Source organism: Mustela lutreola, chromosome 4 (genome assembly GCF_030435805.1).
Source record: "Mustela lutreola isolate mMusLut2 chromosome 4, mMusLut2.pri, whole genome shotgun sequence".
Classification (NCBI taxonomy): domain Eukaryota; kingdom Metazoa; phylum Chordata; class Mammalia; order Carnivora; family Mustelidae; genus Mustela; species Mustela lutreola.
Genome location: NC_081293.1, coordinates 156,779,150 through 156,795,974, shown reverse-complemented (window position 1 = coordinate 156,795,974; position 16,825 = coordinate 156,779,150). Strand labels below are relative to the sequence as shown.

At 49.9% G+C, this 16,825-nt stretch overlaps 1 protein-coding gene across 8 annotated transcripts in view; it reads right to left on the bottom strand.

Moving 5' to 3' along the window:
• MINDY4 (MINDY lysine 48 deubiquitinase 4) overlaps positions 1 to 16,825 on the bottom strand; it is a 116,957-nt gene that overhangs the window by 60,354 nt on the left and 39,778 nt on the right. For all 8 annotated transcript variants that reach the window (XR_009352917.1, XR_009352919.1, XR_009352916.1 and 5 more), the window contains exons 6-9: positions 11,546 to 11,604; positions 6,369 to 6,475; positions 3,767 to 3,883; positions 2,446 to 2,534 (exon numbers count right to left, since the gene is read on the bottom strand). Coding sequence is in view for 4 of the 8 variants with exons in the window: in XM_059171486.1 (XP_059027469.1) it covers positions 2,446 to 2,534; positions 3,767 to 3,883; positions 6,369 to 6,475; positions 11,546 to 11,604 (372 nt within the window). In the remaining 4 variants the exon portion in view is untranslated. The remainder of the gene's footprint in view (positions 1 to 2,445; positions 2,535 to 3,766; positions 3,884 to 6,368; positions 6,476 to 11,545; positions 11,605 to 16,825) is intronic.

The window sequence follows — 16,825 nt, the reverse complement described above, 5'->3', positions numbered from 1 at the left end:
CGAGGGCCAAGGCCAAGGCTTGACCCAAGCAGCTGGTAAGACCCCGAGGCCCCTCTGACAGCAGAGCCCTGTCCCATGGGCCACCCCCAGGTCTCATCCTGCTTCCCCCCAAACCCGGCCCCGAGCACCCCACGCAACTCTCTGCTCCCCTCCCCACCCTGTTCTCACTGCCCTCAGGCCTCTCTCTGCACATGCTGTTCTCCTTACTGGAACACCATTCCCTCCCCTCCCTGTGAGTCTGGATAACTCATGCATTTGTGTATGCGTTCATTCAACAAAAATTCTGAGGGCCTCTTCTGTGGCCTAGGCCCTGGGCTAGATGCCAGGGGCAGGCTGTGAACCAGGCGGCCCAGGAAGGCCCCTGTTCTCATGGGGCTGGTGCTCCCAGGGGGTGGGGCAGTAGGGGTGTGTCCATGGACAGGTAACGATGTCGGGGAACAAGGGCACCAAGGGGAGGCCTGGAAGCAGGCCTGGGGTTTGTCTTCACTAGAGAAGGCCTCCCTGATGTTAAGGTCTCTGTGGAGTGAGGAGCCCTGGAAGAAGTCTGAAGGGTGTGCTGGGAGGGAGAAATTGAGGGAGAAACGAGCAAGTATGTGAAGCCAGTTGAGAGCCCTGATGATCTCCAGACCTCAGCGGAATCCAAATATCACCCCTCCAATAGGCCTGCCTCCCCGCCTTCAGGTCTGGGGGAGCACTGAGCATCTGGCATAACCCCTAGAGACTTCTATTTGCCTGGCTCCCATGCTCAATTGTAGCTGCCATGAAGGTAAGGCCACGGCTACCCTCTGGAGCCCTGTATGCCCTCCCAGCTCCTGCGAAGCCCTCCTGGGCATGCTTCTATCCAGTGCAAGGAAGGCACATGGGCGGGCAGGTGCACGTGCACTCAGGGACAGTCCCTGCACCCTCTGAGGGCAGACAGAGGTCCCTCATTTAGCAAGTTCCACTCAGTTAGGAGCATTCCAGAACATCAGACACTGTGCTGCCTCTCCAGGATAATCGACAGCGGGGTCTCTGCCTGCACTGTGGGCAGCACTCGGCTAGCTGGCCGTTCAGAGGCCCTGCACGGACAGGAGCAGTTATGTTTGGACTGGCAGGGGGTGGGCGGGTATGGAGGAGAACAAGGATGAGGCGAGGTCCCGCTGTGGAAATGTTAGGTCACTCTGCTCTGGTTATAGCTGGGTTATGCTGGTAATCAGCATCTTTGAGCTTGAGACAAAACACTTTGATGATTACTTTGTAATTACTTATATTATTAGAGAAATTCTAAAATGCCAAGCATGAAAAGCTACCTAAGGCAAAATCCTCTACGCTGGTAAAAGATGTTTTATTTGTCCTGAGCTTGGCAGGATAGCTGGGTAATTCAGCATCCCTCCTAGGAATCTGAACATGGACAAATGGGGAATGGGCCTTGTTGCTTAGAAAGCTTAGAAGCTTTCTTTTTTTTTTTTTTTTTTTTTTTTTTAAAGGCACTGAAATGTCTACATCAAAGAACAAGTCCCTTTCATTAAAATTCAGGAACTGGCAAAGCTCAGCTGTGATTTTAGAATCTGTTTAATCACAACTTTTGGGGGGAGAATGGAAGTCTTTACTAGGCAGGAGGACTCTTCTGGGGTGCTAGAAACATTTCTCTTTCTTGATCTGGCCAATAGGTTGAGGGATGTGGGATTTTATAGTAACTCATTGAGCAGAACACACAGGAGTCATGTACTTTTCTGTGTGCATGTTATTTTTCAAAGAAAGAGAAAGAGAGAAAAGAACACATGCCAGTTCTGTAGCTCTAGGGGTAAGTGAGCACAAGCTAGTCACTGGGCACACAGGGAGATGAAAGAAGGCCATCCTCAAATTGGCCATCTAGCCCCCGCCCTGGCCAGCACCTGGCCAATCCTTCTCTCTTAGCCCCAACCACTGTCCCTCAACCGCACAGAGCATTCTGCCTGCATGGAGATATTCCAGAAAAGTCTGCGGAGTGAGTGAGAAGGAGAAGGAGGTGCCCATGTGCAATCACTTAATGTGTGAGGTGGAAAACAAATGGCCGAAGGGAGTGGAAGCAATGCACTGTGGGGCCGGCTGGAATGTGTGGTCGTGGCTGTTGGCAGAGGTGAGGTAACATGGGGAGGGAGGGGAGACCTGGCCTCAGTCGAAGGGTCAGCGGGTTGACGTGGGTGTGGATGGGACTTGGGCAGCCGCTGCACTCAAATGCTGAGGAGGGGGCAGCCTTAGTTTCGATGCCATTCCCACGGCGACTGGCCCGTGGAACAGGACTTAGAGACAAATGCACACAGGTCATTTAAACAGGGCAGCGCTGGCCCTGTAAGCCAGTCCGTATTTCCCTTTCCAGAAGACAGGAAGTATCAGGGAACACACACGCTTCCTTGCTTGTTTTTTCTGGACACTGAGGAGAAGCCTTGGGAAAGGAAGATATTGCCAGAATGAGCGCTGACTTACCGAACGCAGTCAGCTTCACTATCTCCTTCAAACAGGAGTTTTTGTAGGACACAGCCTTGGACAGCTGCCAGAACACCGCAGGGACCCCCCTGCAAAGAAGGACACATATTAGTGTCAGTGAGGACTGACCCAAGGCCAAGTTGTCTGTTCCTCCAGAACCAGCCTCTGGCCACAGGTTAAGACACAGGGCCACCAAGCCACTGCCTCCAAACGCAGGCCTTTGATATGCCGAGTCCTTCTACAGAGCACTGAGGCTGCTCACAGAGAAGGGCTGACAAAGACCCCAGGACCCAGAACTGGAGAAAGGAGCAAGTCCACATGTCTCACAGAAGGAAAGCAGGCCTTCACAACCAGTCGGCTGTAAAATCAAGTACATCACCATAGGTCCCCAGTCATTCAAGGAAATGTTTCCAAGTCCAAGGGCTGAGAGTGTCAGTGGTTTACTCAGCCTTCAAGACCCATCCTAAAGGCCTCTTTCACCAGGAAGCCTTCCCTGATATCTCAAAAGCCCCTTCAACAGCTCCTGCTCATGGGAGCAATCTTTGCCCAGCTGTGGCCTGCCTCGGCACCCATTAGGTATATCTCTGTCCCCCGGCCCCCCACGTTAGAGGAAGAAGTCTCCTTGAGGGGCTCACCCCGTTCAACAAGTACAAGGATTATCAGAGTAGCAGGCATGGGTACCCTTGAACTGGGGGTGGAGGAAGATGTGCTGATCTTGGCCAAACTAGGGACCGAGGCTAACTTAAGGGTCTTGGGGCTCTTCCTCAGGCAATGAGGGCCAAGGGGAGGCTCTTGGGGCTTGAGTAACGGAATCTCATTGGGCTGCTAGATTTAGAGTATCTTCTGGGCCTCAAAGTGTATGACTCAGGAAATGTGTATAAACAGTGCCCAAATCCTGCCCTCGTGCACCTACATTTCCCCGTCTTAGAACACAACTCCTCCTCGCGCACTTCTTCTCAAAGCCTTCCCTTTATTCGTGATGTCTCCTGCCTCAAGTGGCCTCTCTCCAGTCCTACCTGTAAAACCACTTCCCAGGACTCTGCCTCAGGACCCCCTCTGAGGCCCCCAACTGAACACAGAGCCTCCTTCTGCCCCTCTCAGAGAGGACTCTGGACACTGAGGAGAAGCCTTGGTAGGGGATGGGTCACATTCCCTAGCTCTTGCTCTGCCATCTCCAGTCCTGGGTGAGCACTCGGCAAACATGGTGCTGGTCAGCACGGGCTAGCTCAGTGAACTGCAGGACACCTGGCTCTGCCTGTGGCAGGCCCCCCCCCACCCCCGCCCCGCAGCGATGTCCCTGGGGAACCTAGAAGCGACCTGCCTTGTTCTGCACGATGCCGTATCTTAATGAGGCTTTGTCACTAAAGGAAAAACTCTGAAGCTTCCATTCCTCGTTGAAACAGCAAAGGCTGGAGCCAAACAGAAGGGCCTTTATGTCCTGTCAAAAGAAGAGAGAGTTTCATTAGATGTCTTAAAGGCAAACAGTAATGCGCCGCCCAGTGTCCGGACTCCCTCAGGAGCCGCTCCCGAGTTCTAGCTGAGCAGCCCGTTTTCCAGCAGGCTCATTGATTTTTCTTTTCATTTTGCAGACTCATTCTTCTAGTATTTGCAAAGAGAAAAACATGACCCTGAGGGTCTTACCTCTGAAATATCCATAAATAAACCTTCCTGTGCTGACCCACAGGCCCAACGCTTTGCAGGCTCCTTAGAGGAAACCTGAAACCTAAAACTGTAGTTTCAGAAGGGACGTTCGAGGTCTTCAACTGTGCACTACAATCACCTGTAAGGGTGTAACAATCCTGAGGTTCGGGCCACGTGCCAGCCCAGCTAGATTAGAACCTCTCAGTGGTAGACCCCAGGGGCTGTCATTTTAAAAGCTCTCCAGGCAATACCAATGTGCAGCTACGCTGGAAAACTGGTGCCGTGAGGCAGGCTTAGCAACCTATAACCCATGGGCCAAATTTGGCCCCCAGCATGTTTTGTAAATAAAGTTTTATTGAAACATAAAAACACTCATTGGCTTATATTTTCTCTGTGTTGGCTTTCACATTGCAATGGCAGAGCTGAGCGGTTGCAACAGAGAGCCTAAAATAGACGATGTGGCCCTTCATAGAAAGTTTGCCAGTCCCTGCTCTAGTACCATCCCTTACTACATGCAAGAATCTCCTCTATGCCATCACCTACAAGTGGTCTCCCATGAACTCAACTTGAACCCCAACTACCCAGTGAAGGGGGGGTTCCCACTGCCTATCAAGGCAGCACCTCCATTTCTTCACAGCTCTGTCTTCTCTAAGCTTCTGGCTGATACTGATCTCACTGTTCATGTCTCATAAGCCCAAGCCCCACCCTCCAGAGCCCCAGAAAGTGCCAACCACTCCCCCTGACCAGCCCGGGAAGGCAGAGCCTCCCCCCGGATGCCCTCTCATTTCAGCTACCTCCTCTCTCCCACCATAGCTTTACATCCAAGGTCTCAGAAGGCCAACACATGGGCTCTGTTGTCACATCTCCAGGTCAGATCTTTCCTACAGATTCAGATTACTTCATTTCGGAATCAGTTCTTTTTTATTTTTCATTTAGTACAAGAAAGTCTTGGTGACAGACGCATTTGTCTACATGTCATCAAACGTGGGCTAGCGGCACACAGGAGAGAAGGCTGGATGAAATTGTCTGTCAGGGCTTTGTTTCCCTTCTTACATCAACAACAATCCATGTATTTGAACTGAGTTTTTCAAGAGCTTAGGAAACATAGGGACTGGAGTTTTATGACCAAAGCCCATGTCTGTTCTCTTAATCATAGAACAGCTGCCAGCTAGGCACAGTGGGGTCACCAGGTCACCGAGTGGCAAGCCTAGAAGCCTGGGTGCTATGGAGGCTGTGTGCCCGGGGCCCTCCATTTCTCTGGATGGGCCTCAATTTTTTAGCTGCTTTTAGAGATGCTGCTGCTGCTGCTGGGTGGTCTAAATTTAGGTGTCTCAAAGGGCCCTTCCCAAAACAGGCGTGTTCACTGCAAAGAATCACAGCCCTGTGGATACAGAGAGCCTGAGCACTTATTCCCAGGCCTGAGGCCACGTAAAAGTGTCTGACCCTCCTCCAGTCCCCCTACCCTCCATGGTTTGAAAAGAAGGAAAAAATGGGAAGGGAGGAAAGGGAAGGCATAAAACTTCTAGAAAAATCTTTGACTTTTTAAATCTGTGTGCTGAGTAAATATTTATAGGTGGGAAGAAAAGAGGGTCAACAGTGTCCCCGAGCGTTTTAGCTTTTCTTCCTGCATCCTGGCTCAAGAGCCAGTGGAAGACAGCGGGAGTGGCATTCCATCAGGAACTGCTGGCCAAGGGGAGGGGTGAGGTCATCTGGCAGCTGATATGGTAAGGAATCCAGGGCATCCCTGCAGAGGAGGTTGACAAGGCCAGGAACCTGCTCCCTAAGTCCTATGACCTCAAGTCCCTCCAGGAGGCCAGTGGTGTGGACCCAACAGTGCTGAGGAATTATTAACATCCACCTGTCTGTCCTCCCCTACTGCAGTCCAGCCTGAGCCCAGCTTGGGAGATGAGTGTTAAAGAGCCGGTCTAATGAGGTCGGTTCTCTGCTGCTATTGCAGCTCTGGAAGTACCTGTTGCGTGTGTACGGAAGCAGTTCTGGGCCCAAAGAAGAACAAGACCCTGCAATGTCTGAATGGGAGGAGACTGTACCCTCACCCCTTCCGGGAGAAGACCAGGAGCCCCCTGACTCTCAGTTCAGGCTCTTCTCTACCACACCCGAATTTCCACTTTAACCTGACTGAGACACAAGATCGATGGGACTAGAGGGATCGAAGCCATCTCACCCATACCAATTCACACCAAGACAGCATCAATTCACACTGCACCAATTCACACCAATTCAAATCAAGATGTATCAGTACACACTTTTAAGAGGACGCCTACCTTGGCCACTGAGAGGTCGATTGGCTTTGACACTATTTGCAGCTTGAGCATCAATGGGACTGGAGGCAGGATTACTTCTTCCTTTATCAATTCATCCTCCACATCCTCTGAAAGAAGGATCATGTGAGCCCCTTGTTATGACCCATGGAGAACAGAGTAAGAAATCATTTGGGGTGCCTGGGCAGCTCAGTCGGCCAAGTGTCTGACTCTTGGTTTCAGCTCAGGTCATGATTTTGAGGTCATGGGCTCAAGCCCCACATCAGGCTCCACACTCAGCAGGAGTCTGCTTGCTCCCCCTCTGTCTCCCCCAGCTCTCTAAATAATAAATAAATAAATAAAATCTTAAAAGAAAAAAAAAGAATCATTTAACACCAAGGACATGGATGCATTTGAATGAAAGGAGGGCTTCCCTATCATCCACCTGCCTCTCCCCTTTGGGGCTTCCAGGTTTTCACCAGAGGGAAAAAAGGCAGAGCGAGGGCATTTGCTCCTTGTCACAGCCTGGTGCTGATCCACAGCACCAGGATTCCGCTAGAAAGTTCTGCCTGTGGACATGCAGTGAAACAAGAGCCTAGGGCTGAGGCCATGGAATCAGGCCCAGGAGAACCTCAGTCAGACAGCTTTCTTACAAAACGTGGGCATTCTGCACAAACCCCAGGCCAACATGAAGAGGGAGGGATTGGGAAAGAAAATGCCACCATTCCTGAGAAAACAATAGTAACAGATTATCACTGTCCTGGCTTTCACTTACCAACCACTCATGTTTGAGCATCTAAGTCCTGTAACAGCCCCATCTACAGATGAGAACTGAGCTCAGAGAAGTAAAAGGACCGGCCTGACATCACACAGACGGAAAAGTGGCAGAGACAGGATCAAACCCAGGCCAATGTCTAATCGTTCTGCCATTCTGCCAGCCGGACCTCCCTGGACCTCCAGCCAGAAGGGACACTGAGTCAAATGCCACATACAGTCTTTCTACAGCTGGAGCAATGGGGGCCCGGAGAGGGTCACAGCACGGTGTTGGCAGCCCCAGCCTGTGCCTTCCCAGCTGGCTGAGCCTCCCTCCCCACACTGTACCCACGGCTGCAGCATTTATTGGAACACTCAGGAAGGACCCAAGTGAAAACAATCCGAGGTAATTACTCTGGCAAAGCCGAGCAGACGAGTCTCCAGAGAGCCTGTTGAATGTGTTTTTTGCTCATTTTCCCAAGATGAAACGATTATTTGAAAAGTACGCTACACTGCATAGAAATCAACATTGCCTCCCGTAATTCTGTACATCGGGGACATGGTATTGTCCCTGCCTCACACCTTCTGGAGATGCTATCCAAAAGCCAACGTGTCCCTAGGACACATTCCTTATATCCTATTCTACAGTCTCCTTTTTTCCCCTGGGGGAGGACCAGGCACAGGATGAGGCCAACCCCCAGAGTACCAGTCCACTGAAAAGAAAACCATTCCACCTTTAGGCTGAACAAAATGTAAAAGTAAGTCTGGAATTGAAATGAGAATCTGAATTTAAATGAGAAATCTTAGTTAGGACTTCTGAAAAAGTCACCCTGTGACCGTGACCTTATAAAAGTACCCTGAAGAAACAACCCAATAGACGTTCCCTCAGCAACGTGCATGGGTCTTAAAAACACGGTGCTGGGCAGAGAAAGCAAGAATGCAAATGACATAGCAGAAGGCAACACGATTGACAGCCATGGCAAATACATACACACAAAACCCACGGCACATTTTGCAAGAACACACACAAGCAAACACACCGACTAAATGCTCGGGAATGGTGGCTTGAGGAGAGGAAGGTCATGGGAGTGTGAGGGTGGGGCTACAGGGAAATGAAAGAGAGGCAAGAGGAGGGGGGATGAGGAGAAAGAGGAAGAGGAAGGTGGAGAAGGGAAGGGAGCAAGAAGGGAGGTAAAGAGAAGGAGGCCGATGGGCAGGCTTTGTAAAGACCGATACTGAGCATGTTCCCTGGAGGAACAGAGATGTGTGATGAATTCAACCCTGGGGGCAGCTAAGGCCCAGAACAGAAGGGAAGAGTAACCTGAGTGACTCTACCAGGCCATGAGGGCTCTCTGCAATGCCCCAGTCCAGACTGTTTCCTGGAGGAACCCAAGGGGCAGTATTTAAGCCTATTTGGAGGCTTCTGTTTAGTCTGAGCTTGTCAGGGAGGGAACCGGGGCCAAAACGTGCTCTGCTCGGGGCTCCATGAAGTCAATCTAAGAATGAAAGCTGGGGGCCCCGGGGACGCAGACCGGGTGGAGCCCCCCCAAGAGGAAGCAGCCATCCTTGACTGCTGCCAGGAGGAAGTTGGCCTCTGTGCAGGGATCTGGTTCGGGACCACATAGCAGGCCTTGGGCCCAGATGTGGTGGGACCGCCATGCAAAGGAAAAACAAAGCACTCCAGAATGACATGTTGGCCAAGCAGACAAAACCATCTGCAAATGCCAGTGGTTTGAGGATGCTATTTTTAAGGCCCTGGTATAAGTGTCTGGTTGAAAAAAAGGCAAGGGAGCTTGTCTCCCATACCATTTTATTCACCCTTTGGAGGAAAACATATAGTAAAACATAATAGAGGGCTATACACATCCTTCCCACTGAGTGCAGATATCTTCCCCGGAAGTGCCCTCAACACCCCAGACTCAGGAATCTCAGCAGAGCACTCCTCCAGTCTTCAGTTCCAATAAAAGATTCTCAGAATGTCCCCAGCCCTCCTCCAGGGACCCAAGCTGAGACCTCTGCCCCGTCTCACACACCACGGGGATCCAGCCTCCAGATCATTCTACCCCTAGGTTGTCTCACACCTTGCCCACCCTCACTCCCACCACTATTCCAGGAATATGTCATTCTTTTTCTGGCTGTTCACTGAGCACTTCATTGGGCGTCCATGATGGGCCCAGGGTTGTTTGGGACAGTGGGAGAGTGGAGGTCCAAAGATGTGTAAAACACCACCCTTGCCTTCAAGGAGCTCACTGCCTAGAGGAAGACACAGAGCCCCAAGCAAATAGTATAACGTGAGTACTAAAACAGAGATTGTGGGGGGGTTTTAAGAGCAGAGGAGGAGAGGCAAATAGTTCTGCCTTAGAGGGTCAGAGACGCTTTCCATCAGAGCTAACTGTTGGAGCAGGGTCTTGAAACACCCAGAGGATTTTGCCAGACAGAACAGGGAACCAATCACACTCTTCTAGATTAGTCCAAGAGCCCCCTTACTGGTCTTCCAACATCTAGGCCCTTACCTCTACAATCTGTCCTCCACACATACCTAGAGGGAGCCCTAAACCCACAGAACTGCACACATTACTCACCAGCACAGAATCTTCAAGGGCTCTTTACGGACTAATGATTTACAGTCAAGCTTGTTAGCGCAGCACTCAAGGTCATCCTGGCCCTGCCACACCTTCGTTCCCAGCCTCGGCTCCCCCTAACCCCACACCTTCCCCTATGGGCTAGTCACCTCAAGCGAATCACTCTTTCTCACACTCCATGCCTTGCCCCCACAAGGCTTGTTGCCCATCTCTACTCGGCAAGACCTCCTCAACCTTCAGAGCCCAGGCTAAATACCTCTTCCCTATGGAAACTTCTGGAACCCACCACAGAACTCAGCTTACACATCTCTTGAAGCAGTGATGCACTGAGAACCATTCTCTAAATTTATGTGTTGTATCAGCAGACACCTCCCTTCCTCTGTCCCACCCAGCCGAGCCCTTCAAAAAAGCAAGGCCTCTTTTAATTCACCTTGATATACTTTCAACAGCCTCATCTATGCCCCGGCAAGAATTGCTAATGAAAGTTTGCTGAGCTGAACCAAAGGAAAATGAATTGGGGTAGGGAAAAAAATGCTGGTCCTCTAACCAAATTTTATTCCCTGTCTCTGCCTTACCCCAAAGCTTCTCCTTCCCTTTCTCTTGATGACTGGTTTCTGTGATCTTCTACCTTTTATTTCCTTCCCCTTTTCTAAATCATTAGCTGAGTCACTAGCCAAGCGGCTGCCTCCCTCTGGAAAACACACACTTCAAACAAGTGGGTTCTGAGAGAATTGCTAAAAGCCTTCCTTCCAACAGAAGCCCTCTGGGTTCTGAAGGCCAGGAAGTGCTTCGTTTTCTGTCCAGACAGGAGTGGCTCTCACTGGAAAATCTCGAAGTGCAGTGCTTTACAGAAAGGTTTCAGAGGCCAGTGCGTGCTGGCTCTGGACTTCTGTGTTGCCGTGTGTGGGACTGTCCCTTTCTGAGCCGGCCAGGCCATCCTGACCGGCCACCATTGCAGCTCTATGGAACTGTTCCCTCTGAAGTGAGCTGAGCAGAACAAACCAACCCCTGCCTCATTCAGACAGAGGCCCCAGCCTTTCAACTCCATCAAAGCAAACTTGGGCTGCACGTCTCACATGAGTAACTTCTAAAGATCACGTGGCTCTTTTTCCTTCCACTTAAAAGGGGTGCTTGAAAGGAGAGGAAAAGTGTCTGAACGGCCTGGCAGGCAGATTGCTGGCTTCCGGAAGAAGAGCAAATGTCCACGGCACTCAGGCCTCATCCTTTCAAGTCTGGGCGCTGCATCACCGTCATCTGTTCTACTACTGCTTTGCCAAGCCCCGCAAACACAGCCGTCTTCGGGGCCGAGAGAATCACAGAGAGGGGAGACAAAAGACGGCTTCAAAACTAAAGAGTTCCAGAAGAACATGTTCTCTGTCTTGATGAGGGAGAGCGCTGACATTGATGTACACGTGTGTGAGACTGCATGGAGCTGAGCACTTAGAGTGTACACTTACACACTTCATGCTATCTTGTGCCTCCATGATACATTGATCAGGTTTTTTTCAAGGATGATCTACCCCAGGCAGAGCTGTCTTCTGGAGACCTTTGTAGGTTCAGAATAGCCCTAAAAGAGTCTCTAAATGCACAAGAGGGTCCTCTGCACTCCCCCAACCCCCACCCCCAACCAGTGTGGGTCCAGAAATGCCCAGATGTGTTATAAAATTTCTCGAAGACAGAAGACGGAAGGCAGAAGACGAGAGCCACCACGAAGAGAGAAGTCTTGTCTACTCCCTGGGCCAGCCTCTCCTTCCTAAGGGCAGGTGGGAAGAAAGGCGCCCCCAGACCCCTACCACCTTCCAGACGGAGCAAACAGAGCCCTGAGGACCCTGCCAGGCAGAACAGAGAGACAGCGGCAACACCTACCAAGTTGGAGGACACTCAGTTCGCCATCAGCCTTGTTGGACGCTGGCAACTGATTTTTCCTAGAACAAAAGAAAATGTCAATGTACCAGAGGAAAACGACACCGAGATACAAGCAGCAGAGAAGAATGCGGGGAGCAGTGGATGGGGGTTCAGGGGATGGTTCTCTCCAGCGCCCCCGCCATTCAGGCCTGCCTCACATAGTCACTCTCCCTCTCTGCGTCATGGGTGCCTTCACCGGATGGGACCAAATGGCCAAATTGCAAGGTGCCTTGCAATTCTGTGTTCTCACAGACACACACACAGATGCACACCAGTCAATGCAGAAAACCCCATAGTCTGATGCTTGCCAAGAACCAAATGCAAATGTATCTTGCTGATGTCACTGTGAGACAGCTAGAAAACATACACGCACACACGCACGCACACAGGTACATGCGTGTGCAAATCAAGTGCTTGTCATCACTATGCAGATTTTTTTTCAGCATGGTCTCTGTTTTCTTTTTCATTTGTTTCTCTTCTCCCAGTTTTCTTATAAAGCCATCAGCAGCCATGTCTAAGAAACCTCTAAAATGCATCAAAAATCTGTCCTGGGAGTCTGATTTGTAAGTTCAGGTATGTACATGTGGAGCTTTCCCAACAGGGCCCACCTGTATTTCAGCTCTCTTTAGATATTTTTTTCCCCTCCACCATGCATCAATCTGGAAAATCTTTTTTTTTTTTTTTAAAGAATGCATTAAGAATAACAATATTACATCACTCTCTGAAAACCCATTTACTATGTTAAAAAATGACAGCCCTTTTGAACATGGCATTGAAATATATTTTCCTCCAACATCATTGCAGGGTAAGATATGATTGAAGTAACAATCGTAATCTTGCTGTGCTACATTCTATTGAATTGGCTTCCTCCTGAAGATGTATGAAGGGGTGTGAGTGGAGGATCACGGAGGACGCACGGTACCAGATCTGGACACACATACTGCTTCGGACTCCAAGTTTCTTGCTCTGGCCCAGAGTGCTGGAACACAGAGCACCTTCCCCCACCCTCCCAGGCAGGCCTAATCACCCCCTCACCCGGGTCAAGCCCATGTTCTTCAACTCAAAATCACAAAATTCCTACGTCTCTATGCTACCAGGGTTAGACAGGCGTTCTCTTGGGGACTGGTGAAAGAACACGCTGGAAAGCAGATCTAAGGCCTGGGGGGTGCATGAGAAGGAGGTGAAGGAGGAGGCAGTACAGATGCTGGGTCACAGCCACGGCAATGAGAAGCTATACCTTCACCAGAAGTTTCTGTCCCCGTACCCCTCCCACCGCCACTGGCTCTGCCTCTAAAGGCTGAGGACCTGAGACCCACTTCTATCTGTCCCTTCTGTCACTATTCCATCTGGAGACGAAGGCCAGATACCTCCCTGTTTCTGAACAGTGAGTATTGAAGCACGGTGCTAAGGGCCTCTAACATCTGCTTTGAAACATCCACGCAGGGAACAGCAGGAGCAAAGGCATCTCTGGAACATCCCAAAGGAAAGAGCATCTCTCTTGCACCTGTCTCCGCTCTCTGCCTCTTGGTCTCTCACCCAGATCACTGGAATAGCCAGCCTCCTCGCTGGTTTCCCGACCCCAGTGTGATGCCCCACCCCATGCCGGCCCCCCACGTCTTCACAGGGATGTCAAAACCATCTTTTTAAAAAACAAAACTGACTGTGCCACAACCTGGCTGAAGTTCTTCAAGGGTTTGCCATCATCACCACCCCCAACAATAATATTTATAAAAACGACAGCAGTACAAACAGCAAATACTTGCTGACTCCTTTGGCTGCTCCAGACACTGTGCTGAGTGCCTTGTAGGCAGCAAAAGCCACCTGCTTCTTGGGGCAGACTTAGGAAGGAGCTGTTGCGCTGAGCCTCACGGAGATCCAGGATTGCTCCCAGGACATAGTAAGTGAGTGGCGGCACAGGAATCTGAAGCCAGGCAATGACCCCAGAGACAAAGGCGGCAACCACCATATACATGGCTTCCTTGAAAAATAAAATCCAGGATGGGGCACCTGGCTGGCTTAGTCAGTGCGGCATGCAACTCTTGATCACAGAGTTGTGCGTTCCAGCCCCATGTTGGGTATAGAGATTACTTAAAAATAAAAAAGTAAATAAGCAAAATAAAAGAAAATCCAGGCCCATTACGGTACCCTATGGGCTTCCCCTGAGCTGGCCACCTACTGCCCCAGCCCCCACTCTCTCTGCACCCTCACGCTGCATGCACATTCCCTGCATGCTGAGCTCCCCAACCTCAGCCTCTATACCTCTTCCTAAGTCCTTCAACTGGGGTAGAATGTCCTTCAGCAAACTCGCACTCATCCTCTACAGGTATGCCACTTCCATCTCACCTCCACACGTGCATTCATTCATTTCCTCCCCCACTCATCCAGCAAACACGTGGCTGTAATCTGGCAGGCCCACCTCCCTGCCCAAGGGAGACCCAGGCATACAAAATGAACAGACATAAATTGCAGTTTGATGTGGTACGGTTGGCTAAATGATGGCCTCCAAAGCTATCCTGTGAATGGTACCGTATATGGCAGAAAGGACTCTGTAGATTGAACTAAGGAAAGGATCTTAGGATGAAAGAGGGTATCCTGGATTACCCAAGGGGGAGCAATATAATTGCAAGTGTTCTTGAGAAGGGAAGCCCAGGGAGACTGGACACGGAAGAGGAGAGGTGTGTGGTGCCGGGAGTAGAGGTTGGAGGGATGCACTTTGAAGGTGGAGGAAGGACCACAAGTCAAGGAGTGGGGTGGCCATGAGAAGCTCAGATACTCCCCTGGGATCCCCAGGGGGAATGACCCTGCCGACACCTTGACTTAAGTCCAGTGGAACTGACTTCAGACCCTGATCATCCAGAACAGTGAGAGAATACATTCATGTTGCTTTGAGCCACTAAGTTGGTGGGAATTCGTGACATCAGCCGTGGGATTCTACATACGGTGAGAGAACTCACAAGGAGGGACGAAGCATCATAGATTCTCTTGGTCACCTCTGTACCCTGCGTGCCCAGCACGCGGCCAGTGCTCCATAAACAGATGCTGAGTACCAGAGTGACCTTTACAGAAGCTAGGTGACTCACACAAGGTCCCACAACTTAGAAGGGCCAGAGCCAGAACTCAAACCCGGGCTGCTGGTTCCAATGGCTCTATTACATTCCTTCTTCTATTTTATGCTTCCTTCCCCTGCCCAGAACCCTCCATGGCTTCCTGTGGCCCACGGGACAAAATCCAAACCTCCCAGTGGTCCTCCTGGCTCCTGAGGGCAAAGCCTCAGGGCACGTGGGTGGCTGAGAGCCACAGCGAGAGGGTGGAGATGATGTTCTTGCCACATAGGGTACAGCGGGGCCTGTCCCGGGTCATGGGACTTCCACCCAGAGCCCACTCAGCTGCAGAAGCCCAGCTCAGATGCCTTGTGCCCGTTTCCCATAGATCTCATCACCAGAGGAGACTTCAATTATGCTCACACTTAGGGAATGTGCTTATTGTTCCTTTCATGTGTCCCTTTGTGGCATGAGCATTACAAAGTTTAAAAGGTCAGTTTAAAAGCATGTTCTTGCCTTTGAGTGAAAACTATTATGGAAAACAATGACAACAAGATAAATTAAGGATTCAAAACACTTTTGATGGTGCAGATAACACAGAGACATGTGTCATAGTGGACATCCAGTAAATCCACAGGAGCTGGGCCGTAGACACCCAGTTTGCCTGCCATGTCTGAGGTCACCAGTTCCCACCCATACTCCCTTTTGTGGTCCCAGGGAAGAAGCCAGGGCCAGGGCACTGTGGATATCTGGGGCTCCATGGGGTCAGGACTCAATCCCGGATAACCGAATCTTGGCTGGGGTCGGGGGGGAAGGGCTATTCAGAGACCTAAGTTCTCGTCCCTTTTCTCCCAACCCCTGCATGCCCTTGGGCAAGTCAGCTCCCGGCTGTGGGCCCAAGGTGCCTCACCTGTACCTCGGGGGAAGCCTGGGCAAGCTCATCACTGTGTGTCTGGGCCACACTAGTTTTGAAGATGCTTTCCTGCTTATATAGCCCCACACTCCAAATGGTTCACTAGCTCTTAACACAAAAAGACAAGGAGATGCTCCTTCTTCAATGTTTGGCACTAGATACTTGACTGAATTAGTTTCAGAGTATGAAAGAAAGGTGTCCCACAGGAATAAAGATATTGACCACTTACTCTATATTCTATTTGATGGCAACTCAGAACCCAGTGTGAATGGAGTCCAAACTGACCCCACTCATGTGGCACAAGAATCCAGACTATGACACAAAATTTTCCCAAGACAGGCAGAGCCCAGCACACCCAACTAAAGCAATGTAAAATTATCCAGAGCAGCACTTCGACAACGCAAGTTGCACAAGATTCCCCAGGAGAGAGAAAGAGAGATTTTTTGAAGTGCCACTGAAAATATGCTCAAAACAAAGAGCTGGTAAGTATATGAGAAAATCATGCACCACAAGTGAAAGCCAGGTGACATAACCAAAAGGACTCCCAGGAACTTGAGATAATAGAACAACAATCTAAGAGAGGCTGTATTTAGAGTAGGGAAACTTTTTTAATATGAATGGACATCATTAGAAAATAAACAGATGTTATTAAAGACAAAAAGAATGGGCAGTTTTGAAAAGTACATACTGTCATAGAAATTAAAAAAAAACTCATGGACATAGAAGGATGGTGATTCTAACATATGAAACATATGTTAAACCCCATGAGCCTGCTGCTGGGGGTGGGGAGTGGACAGGATGGGTCAGGGAAAGTTCTCTGTAGGACGCCATCGACTGAATCATAAATGTAAAAGGAATGAGAAAATGATAAAAATTAGATAATCATCATTTTATAAACTCCTAATACAGGAAAAGATTATTAATAGATGTTAAAACCAGCAGCTGAAACATTCTTGAGGAACAGAATATTCATGTAGTCTAAAAGTTACCAATTTCTCATTACTGGCAAAAGGCAAAGTTCCCTTTATAACGATGGACAGTTGACCAAGTGTCTGCCTTTGGCTCAGGTCACGATCCCAGGGTCCTAGGATCGAGCCCCACCTTGGGCTCCCTGTTCAGTGGGGCATCTGCTTGTCCCTCTCCCTCTGCCCCTCCCCCTGATCTCTTTCTCTCTCTCTCAAATAAATAAATAAAATCTTTTAAAAATGTGTGTGTGTTACAAATATATATTATTCTTTATGTGGGGAGGAGAGAAGAAAAGCAAGAATGAAAAAACAAAGTGTGACA